The sequence below is a fragment of the Chinchilla lanigera genome, unplaced genomic scaffold (genome assembly GCF_000276665.1).
Source record: "Chinchilla lanigera isolate Chin_1 unplaced genomic scaffold, ChiLan1.0 scaffold00008, whole genome shotgun sequence".
Taxonomy (NCBI): domain Eukaryota; kingdom Metazoa; phylum Chordata; class Mammalia; order Rodentia; family Chinchillidae; genus Chinchilla; species Chinchilla lanigera.
In genome coordinates, this window is record NW_004955409.1 from 35934047 (window position 1) to 35943745 (window position 9699).

The window sequence follows — 9699 nt, forward strand, 5'->3', positions numbered from 1 at the left end:
GAAGCGAGGGGTGGGAAAGTGGTCTGAAGAAAACGCAGAGAAGGGGCTGGGGATTTAGCTCAGCGGCAAAGCGCCTGCCTGGCAAGTGCAAGGTCATGAGTTCGGTTCCCGGTAACAAAAACCAAAAAAAAAAAAAAAAAAAAAAAAGAAAACGCAGAGAAGCCCCCCGGTCCCATGATCCAGAACTGTTGGAGACTCTCTTGGTCCCAGCATGTCACATGTGGGTCTAGGGGCTGGACGCCTGGTGAGCAAAGCTGAGTGAAGGGAAAGGCCTCAGGGTGGTTGCTGCAGCAGGAACCCTCAGTCTTGCCTTCCGCCAGCCCTGGAGCTCCATCTTGGGACCTTACAGACTCTCATAATGGTAGGTCCCATATTTCAGAGGGGCCAGGGCAAGCTGTGTGGGTGTGAGTCACCCCTTCCTTCATATACCTTTTCGACATGGGGCAAATTTTCTCAAGGCTGACTCCTCTTTAAGAAACAAGATACAGTGCAAGAGGGACATAGCCTGTCTGCACCATTTACAGATAGGGAAACTGAGGCTTAACTCGCTCTTTTAGTCACAGTGCCAGACAGCTTCCACCTGCCAGTCCCAAGATCTTCCTGCCCACACTCTCCGGCCCAGGTAGGTACTCACCAGGGCCCCTCTCAATGAACACCACCTTGGAGTCTGGCAGGAAGTTGGAGCCAGTCAGTACTAATTCTTCACCCCCTCTCACAGAGCAAGCACTGGGGCTGTAGGCCTCCACCTGTGGCAGCTCCTGGGCTGAGCGTTGGGCTGCAGAGTGGTGTAAGGAAGAGGCTGGGCTGGGCTGGGCTGGGCTGGGCTGGGCTGGACATGGAGGAAATGGCCTCCTCTGCCCAGCCCTTTGGAATAACCGTCACTGACCCTGGGTGAGCCCACTTCAGTGACACATATAGAAGTAAACCAATAGTATCCATGAATGACTGTGTAGGGACCACTCCTAGAGCAGAAAGAGTGAACAGGACAGGCCAGGGAGTTACCCAAACAAGTATACAGGCCGCCTGAGGCAGAGAGAGGACAGGGTCACTCTGGACCAGCCCAGAGAGTCTGTGGCAGACACAGACTAGATTCCCACCCTCACCACACCCACATCCATGGTAGAAATAAGAGCTAAGTACTCTGTGGGGCTACCTGGGGCAGACAGGGCACAGGAAATGGGTGACAAATAGACAGGCAAAAGAGTTGTAAGAGACAGAGAGATGTCCAAGGCCTCTTTGCTCACAGCACTCGATGGGCACTGATGCTGCCTGCACAGAGACGACCTTCCCAGCACCCTGGGGTACGTGCACCCGGAACACCAGCCGAACACGTGTGTTTTTTCGCCCGATGTCTGTCTCACCCTTCCGCAGCTCAATGTCTGAATTCCGAAGCTTCAGGATTCCAGCACAGTCAATGCTGAGGTCAAAGAGTAGATGGGAAGCCCTCCTAGCTGAAGCTGGACTAGTGATACATCCCCAAAGAGAAAAGCCCCACCCTCCACCCAAAGCCATGAGACCTTCTAAGGGTACCTGGGAGGACTATTTTTTAATCCAGAGATGGCCTTACAAGGTTTTCCCCAGCCCTCAAAATCCTTTTCTAGATGGTGAGGAGGCTGGAAACCAGCTCCTGAGGATGCCGTCTAACTCTTGTGGGAAGAAGAAGAAATGGGCCCCACTAGTCCTAACTTGGGCAGACTGGTGGTGGGGGAGACAGCACTTACTTGGCAGCCATGTTGTTCTCAGGAAGCAGGGTCATCTCCAACACTTTGGTACCACTAACAACAGCTTCGTAGCTGGCCGTAGCCACCATCTTGCCCGTGATCCGGTGCACTTGATAGAAGGCGTGAGGCCGCAGGTTTCTCTCATCCGCAGTACCAATGAACATCTGTAGGGTCAGTGGCTTCTCACTGTAGCCCAGTAGCTGACAGAGAGAGACAGAGGCCACCTAATTGAAAGCCCCAATGTCTTTTCCTTCATCCATTTCTGGATTTTCAGTCCACCAGGGGGTGGGAATGGTGAAAGATAAAGGATATCCTGGAAGGGATTCCCTGGGGGAACTGGGTACCAGTTGTGGAGAAAACGTGGCCTGGAGTTCACTGTGTTATTGTTGGAATAAAGCCCAAACTTGGCTGGGCAAAGGAGGAAGAGCTTCCAAGAGAGACTGGCCCAACTCAACATAGAGAAAACCTAACTCCCAATGACCTTTGGCCTCAGCTGAACCCCTCCCCCACATCTGGCAGGCCACCATTTTCCAGAGTAGACATGAGGCTGGTGTCCCATGGGATGAGTCCAGTGGGGGTAGGAGAACAGACCAGCAAAAATTACATCCGGGTCCTTGATGTCCTCTCTTCCTCCCTCAGCTCCAGTCCCTCCCCCAGGCTGCCTGCAGGGTCACAGCTGAGAGGGAGTGTGGGAAAGGGCAGTGCCATGGGTCTCTGGACAGCTAGAGCCTGTCTGCAAGGATCTGGAGTGGGAGAGGAGACAGAGTATCAGGCCTGCCGTCTGCCCCTTACCTTGACTACTGGGTGACCACCAGGAGCAGCTTTGACAGCACCTCGGCTGCCCTCTGTCTCATAGTGAGCCCGGTGGTGGGCTCTAGGCTGCACTTCAATCCTCAGCTCCAGCTGCTCATACTGACTAGGCAGAGGCCAGTCCAGAGGGGGCAGGGCAGAGGTCCTGAGTAGGAGAGAAGAACACGGATCATCGCAGCCTGATATCAGTCAGCACCATGCTGAGTCTGTGAGGGAAAAGGTGTGTCAGAAGGGGAGAAAGAGAAAATCACAACAACAGTCAAGTCCAAAAGCCCAGAAGCAGGGGGAGATCAGCCCCTTGAAATGAGCATGGAAGATGACAACACCCCGAGATTCCCTTTGTTCCCAGCTCTGAGTACAGGGTTTGGGGATGGGAAGGAAGCCCAAGCCTACCCTAATGCCCAGACCTGGGCAGGCAGAATAACGCGGCGCCACTTCCGACCATAAGACATTAGACAGAAACCCCATTGTTTTACGAGTAAAGAAGCTGAGACCAGCAGCCACTGACAGAGCCTAGAACTGATCACTTTCTGCTCCCAGGCCAGCTCTCTTCCTGCTAGTTGGGGCTGGGTAGGTAATGTTCCAGGGAGCTAACATGTCTCAAAAAGGGTAACTTTTCCTAAGTTTTGCCCCCAGATACCCTAGGCCAGCAGATCTCACCTGGTAACTAGCCATCGCCAGGTGCTAACTGGCAGTATGTGGAAACACTGTTAATGGCATAACTAGAGGAGGGTGTCACTAGTGTCTAATGAGTAGAGGTGAGGGAGGCTGCTAAACCACGCGACAATGCCCAGCTCAGCCCCACAAAGCAAATCACCCAGTTGAAGATATCAGTAAATGCTGAGACTGTGAAACCCTGTTGTACAGGAACCCTAAAGTATCCTGTGCTCCCTCTTCCTGAAGCTTCTCCTGCATGAAGTCGACTCACACTGACATCTCAGGATTCAAGGGGGTTTTTGTTTGGTTGTTTCGTTGGTTGGTTTGGTCTGGTTTTTTGAGACAGAGTTTTGTTATGTAGTTCAGGCTGGTCTTGAACTCACTATGTAGTCCAAGCTGGCCTCAATTTGTGGTAATCCTCCTGCCTCAGCTTCTAAAATCCTGGGACTACAGTCCTGCCACCACACCAGGCAGGGTTTAAGATTATTGAAATAGGTAGCATTCTTTGAGAGTTCAAGGGGTAGAACTGCAAGTTTGCAAATGTACGCTTTCTCTTTTTCAAATTAGCAGTTAAGCTTTTAAATCAGTAGGTCAGGCCCTAAAAATTAAGAGTTAGGCAAGAGGGACTTCCTGTAAGATAATATGGCTAGCACTTCTCTAAAGGGCCAAAGGGAAAGGCTGATCCAACCCAGATTCCGCACTGTGTCACAGGGCTGTGTTGGGGTCTGGGCGACCCTAGACAGACTTGGCCTTTACCTAACTGGCCCTCCTGGAACAGCATAGGCAGGAAGCTTTTCTGATTGGTCCACTTTTTCTATTGCCCTTTTGTAAATTGTCATTCTGAAGAGGTGCATTTTTACTAGTTCTTTTGAAAATGAAGCAAGCAGCAGGAGCCCCTTTCCCCAGTTCTCTTTTGAAATGTGGAAGGCACCAGGAGCTAGGATCTCTCTTAAAACTGGTCCTGGACCCTCCTGTTGCTCCAGGGGGAGAGGAAGAGCTGCGCTGCTAGATGGAACCCTCACCTGAAGATGGGGCTGTGTCCCGCAATCCGAGCCTTGGACCAGGCAAGGGGAGACGGCACTGCCAGGTAGTCCATGCTAGCCACCTCCTTCCGGGGACCCCCAGCAGGAGCCACAGCCTCCTCTGCTCCCAAAGGCAGCTTCCCATTGCACGGGGCAGTCTCCTCAGATCGAGGCAGGGCCACTGCCTGCTCGCTTGAAGTTCGCCGGGTCTTCTGGGGAATGCTCTCAGCTGGTGGGGCCCCCACGTAGTCAAAGGGGCCAGGGGAGCCAGGGTCCCGGGCCAGAGGTAATGGGGGCGGCGGAGGTGGCTCAGGCCCCTCTTCCCCCAGGCTGCCTCGGCGGGACAGGGCTGGAGAAGCTGAAGACGGGGTTCCGGAACTGGAATAGCGCCGCTTGCCACAAGGAGAGGCAGGCCGAGGAGAGGCTGGGGTGGGCCCAGGAGCGCTGAGGAGTAGCCAGCTATCCTCCGGCCCTCGGCCTCCAGGGCTTGGACCGTACAGGCTCCAGGGATCCTCCGGAGTCCATGGCCTAGGGGAAGCCCGGGGCGAGGGCAGTGGGGAGCCCAGGCCAAAGCGGGAGGCAGCTTCATTCAGCTCTGACTCCACCTCATCACATGCCGCATACAGGGCCGCCTCATCAGAGGCATCGGAGAAGAAGCTCCAGGAGGACAGGCTGCTGCTGCCAGGGCTGGGGCTGAAGAAAGCCCCCCCACCCTGGGCCCCAGCCTCTCGGTAGCCCCCGAAGCCTTCTGGTGGCGGGTAATCTCTGGGAGAGCCATCCCCCCAGGCATCAGGGTTGTCCTCCAGTGGGGCCGGCGGGTCGGGCGTGGGAGAGATGGAGGTGATGCGGATGCTGGGACATTCAAGAACACGGCCACCACAAGCACCCCCCGTGCCCCCTCCTGGTCCCCCCAGCCTCACCGACCGGGCCGGCTGGCTCTCCCAGGTGCCCGGTGAGGGCGCTGGGCGGGGTGGTGGGGAGTGCATGCCAGGTCGAGGGGGTGGAGGCCTGGGAATGCCAATAGGGGCAGCTCCATAGGGAGGGGGCTCCCCCAGGGCCAAGCGGCAGCATGCTGGGGCATCCTCTGAGTCCAGTTCTGTCAATGGGAGGGGGTAGAAAGAGATGGAGAGAAGCAGGTGAGACGTCCAGGTTCCCGCAGTGGCCGCCCCCAGCCTCACTATGCTTCCTCCTCCTCAGCTAGGAGGGGTCTCTGAAGGGCCCTTCGAAGCCACAAGGCAAACGAAGTTGGAGGTCAGAAGATGGGAACGATAGATGCAGGCGTGCCAGGATTTTCCCACTGGAGAACCTCACATTCTGAGCCTGGGGCTCTGGGACCTAGGGTACCAGAGGGGGCGGGTCTCAAGGTGAGGGAGGTGGGTTGAGCAAGGCTGGAGCCAGGCCTGGGGGCGTGTTTAGCAAGGCTCTGGGCTGGGCTGGGGGCGACTCACACATGAACCCAATTAGCAGCGGTTCCCAAACCCCCAAACGGAGCTGGCTGAAGCCCCAGTTGCCATCGCAACCGTGCCCTGAGGGGAGGTGTGTGCTGCGGCCGTGCTGACGAGAGGAGGTGGCTCCTCCCTCGCTCCCCCCAATCTGGGGCGGGGGTGCAGCCGAAGGGGTGAAGCGTGCCGGCCCAGCCGGGGAGGGGGGAGCAGCGGGCAGCGCGGATTTCGTGCGAGCTGCGGCCGCCGCCCCCGGCTGGGTCCCGCCATCTGCCTCTCATTGCGGCCAGACGGGGAGGGGGAGGGGCGCCCCGGCGCGGCCTGAGAGCGCCCCCAGCCCCGGGCGTCCCGTCTGCTGGACCAGGGCTCTGCCCGCGACCCGCAAGCCCCAGAGTCAAGCCTCCCCTGCCCCTGGGTGAGCCCCCGACTCTCGGGACCGCCCCCCCATCCCAGTGACAGTCGGCCCCGCCGAGAGGCGGCGCACGGCCAGCGGCACCCCCACCCCCGCCCCAGTCAAGACCTAAAAAGGAGAAAGTGGTGCTCGGGCCCCCAGCCTCACTTCCGCAGACTAGCTAGCCCCCTACTCCTCTCAACTTCTGACCCCTTCATCCCCCACCCCGGGCTGGCTGCCGCACATTCTTCGGGCTCAGGATCGCGGGCCCTCCACTCACTACCCCGAGACCCCTTCCCAGCCCCGCACTAACCTTCCCCCGACCCCCCCGCGCCCAGCGGGGGGGCCTCCTTTTCCTCCCCGAACACCAGCTTAAATTCCAGCTCCTCATCCTCGCAGCTTGCTGCCCCCATGGAGCCGGCCAGAGCCCCCAGGTCACAGGCCGGGCGGGAGGGGGTGGTCAGGAGCCTGCTGTATCTTCAGCAGAGTGACTCCCTCCCTCCCTTTCTCTGAGACGCCCCCTCCTCCGTCGCTGTCGCCTCCCTCCGGACGCCCCCTCGTAATTATAGAAACTTTTCCAAACTTTTTTCCCCTAAACTTCTTCAAAGCGGCCCCCCCGCCTCTCCCTGATTGGCTGCCTGGGATGCTCCGGCCCCTCCTCCAGGGATGAGATGGGAAAACCACGCGCCCCTTGTCCTCCCCCACCCTCCCTGTCTCCTCCTCTCTCCAGTCCCTCCCCCTCCCAAAAAAAAAAAAAAAAACTGAATTGGGAAACGGTCCCTTCAACCGTGATAGGACCCTAATGATGCCTATTGGCCCGAAGTTGTGACAATCATTTCCCGCAGGGAGCCCGGCCCCCACCCTACCTAGTCTCATCGTGGGGCTTCGAGTTGGAACGCCTTAAAGAGGCCACATTCAGGGGCCCCGCGTACAGGCCCCATGGAAGACCTTTCCTTTAATTCTGAAGGCCTGTGTAGCCAGCATCAGGCTCGAAGCACCACCGTTCCCCTCAAGCCTTAGGTCAAGCAGGCTCTGGAGTACAGTTTTCCAGGGTGCTCGGAAGAGGAAAAGGCCGTGCCTTCCCAGCCCCTTGGCTGAGGCCGCTCTGCCTGGGCCTTCTGGAAGCTTTTGCCTTGCCGAATCAGCACCCCGCGCCCCATCTTCTGAAGGGGAAGAAGTTTTAACCAGTCTGCGCCGCTCTCGGAGCCGCCTGAGCGGGAGGCTTGAACTGTTTCAAGACACACAGCCCCTGATGGGCGGAGGTCCAGGCCGGGCTTTGCCGCTACCCTTGTCCCAGCCACCCAGAGGGGCCATTAATTAGCCTCCACGGGAAGTCGGCTCCCGCCTCCTAGAGCTGTAGCCTGGAATGAATTTCTGATCTGAGCGCATCTCACTCCGGCTCTCCAGAAAATCCTGGCCAGGTTTACTAGGGGGCCCGGAGCCTCGAAACCTGGTGGGCCCCTGGGCTGGACACCTGTCACCTGGGCAGGGGGAGATCGGAAGACCCGGACTGGAGCTTCCAGGCAGGACTGACGTGAAGAGGCCGGGGAGCGCGAGAAGGAGTAGCAGGGGATTCACGACTCCGAGCCGGGAGGCTGAGAGGCGGGGGAGGGCGATCGTGCGCCCCACACCCATGCACACCAACGGCATCCAACCTCTCCCGGAGGCCGTGGAGACCTCCAGTCTCTAAACCGCTTGGACTCCGGGCCGCGCCCCCAGCAGCGCCCGGAGCCCAGCACCCCAACAGTTAAGCCAGGGCCCTCGGGTCAGACGTTTACAAACACTCGGGAGCCAGGCGGGGACCGCGCCCGTTACTCTAATGAGAAACAGGCTCTGCGGGGCAGGGAAGGGGGGCCGCCCGGCGGGGCGGAGGCGGCTCCCCTCCTTCCCCTCAGTCCTCCCTCAGGCCCGCCCAAGGGACCCCCCCAGCCCCCGGGGACCCCAATGACGTGCGGAGCTGCCCCGGCCACGAGCCCAGGACCGCGACGCAGGAGGGGCGGGGAGAAGAGGCCGGGCCGGAGGGGAGAGAAGAATGTCCCGAGGCCGCAAGGGCCGGCTTTGGTTTTTCTACCCCCACCCCCCAACTTCGGTTGGTCTCACGTTACATTTCCCTTTCAGCCTCCTCTCGGAAATAAAGGAGAGACCTACGGGGAGGGCGCGCGGGAAACACCCCAGACCTTCTACCGGCCCGCACCTGGGGAGTGAGGGGCAGAGAGGAGGGCAGTGGGTGCAAAGCCGGAGACCCAGACCCAGACCCTGCCCCCCACCCCACCCCACCCCACCCCCTTTCTTCGCCACCACCCCCCACAGCACTAGCAGACGTGCGCATTCTTTTCAAATGTCATATTTCCTTTGATCCTGGGCAGCGTTTCTCCATGTGTCTGGCGCAGCTCCTGCCCAGCCAGCCGCCTCCCCTCCCCCTGTGTTTTCCAGGAGAACCCTCCCTCTCCCGGCATCTGGAAGGCCCCGAGGGCTGGCGTCCGCCCTCCTTCCCCCGGCGACTCTGGCCGCTCCTCCCGGTGACTCAATTTCCCCTCTGCGGTGTTGGGGGCCGGTCTGGAAGGAGGGAGCGGGCAGAGGGGTGAGTTGCTTAGCTCAAAGGCGGTACAAAGTTTTCTCCCGGAGCGGGAGTGGGGCCGGGGGCGGGGAGGCGTCCCCTGGAGGGTGAAAACCCACCAATCTGTCTGGCTTCGCGGAGGGATGGAACAAATGACTTCTGAAACGTCCTGCCAGGCGCTGGAGCCTCTGGCCGAGTGCGGAGGGTGGGTTCAGGTTGCCTAACACTTCTGCCCCCTGGCGACCACGCGGACGCAGCCGCCGGGTCCGGGTTGGTTCTGGGGCCGCGAGGCCTGGGTCTTCGCTCCGCTGCCCCCTAGCGCGCGCACCTGAGCACGGTTCGCTGTCGCCTTGGCCTGTGGCCCGCTTTGCCTTCTGCTCTGTCACCTGGGTGACGAGCATGAGTCAATGGCTTTGCGAGTGGACATTATCTTTCTTTTATTACACAAGATACATTCACCTTGTAAACAGTTCAAGGCTATCAAAATTATGTAGCAAACTGTCATGGTTCACGGTTTTGTGTACATTTACTAACTCGTATGCTCACACACAAACGCTCTTTCTGCACCCATGATATCATGCTACAAGAATTTTTCTTGGCTTGGTTTTGTCCCTTCAGTTAATAAGTGGCTTGTAGATTTTCTGTAAGTACAGACATCGAAAATGATGATTAAAGCGCCCAACTTTTTGGTTAATAAGATAAAATGACTTTCATAAATCCGATCAGGAACAGGTCTGGAACGAGTCTCCTAGTCCTTTTCCCCCGCTAATTCACTACACCACATTTTACACAACACTTTGTCCTGGGCTTGGCTTACCCAAAATGCAGAGCCTGAGACAAGACCCAGATGCAAGTAGTTTATGGCAGAAGGCAGTCACGAGGAACAGAGAGGAGGCATGAAAAGAGTGCGGTCGGAAAAGGCAGAAAGCCCACCAAAGGTGTGTACTGAGCTGGAACTCTGCACAACTGGGATGTGATCCTACTTGGGACCTTCTGGGGAGCCACTGGAATGTGAAGAGACGAGAAGGGGAGTATTTGTCCTCTGGTTCCCACCCCCGCCGCAAGTCAGAAACTGCCCTGTGAACGTGAATTCCCTCCC

General features: G+C 58.3%; 1 protein-coding gene across 2 annotated transcripts in view; it reads right to left on the reverse strand.

The window, feature by feature from the left end:
* Nfatc4 (nuclear factor of activated T-cells, cytoplasmic, calcineurin-dependent 4) overlaps positions 1 to 7509 on the reverse strand; it is a 10348-nt gene extending 2839 nt beyond the window's left edge. The window contains exons 1-6 of one of the 2 annotated variants that reach the window (XM_005377005.2): positions 6910 to 7509; positions 4211 to 5306; positions 2514 to 2676; positions 1722 to 1921; positions 1245 to 1417; positions 635 to 775 (exon numbers count right to left, since the gene is read on the reverse strand). In XM_005377005.2, the coding sequence (XP_005377062.1) occupies positions 635 to 775; positions 1245 to 1417; positions 1722 to 1921; positions 2514 to 2676; positions 4211 to 5306; positions 6910 to 6919 (1783 nt within the window). In that variant the 5' untranslated portion in view covers positions 6920 to 7509. Of the gene's footprint in view, positions 1 to 634; positions 776 to 1244; positions 1418 to 1721; positions 1922 to 2513; positions 2677 to 4210; positions 5307 to 6356; positions 6651 to 6909 lie in introns of those variants that run through there. The other variant, XM_005377004.2, reaches the window with a different exon arrangement.
* Positions 7510 to 9699: the final 2190 nt, after the last annotated feature.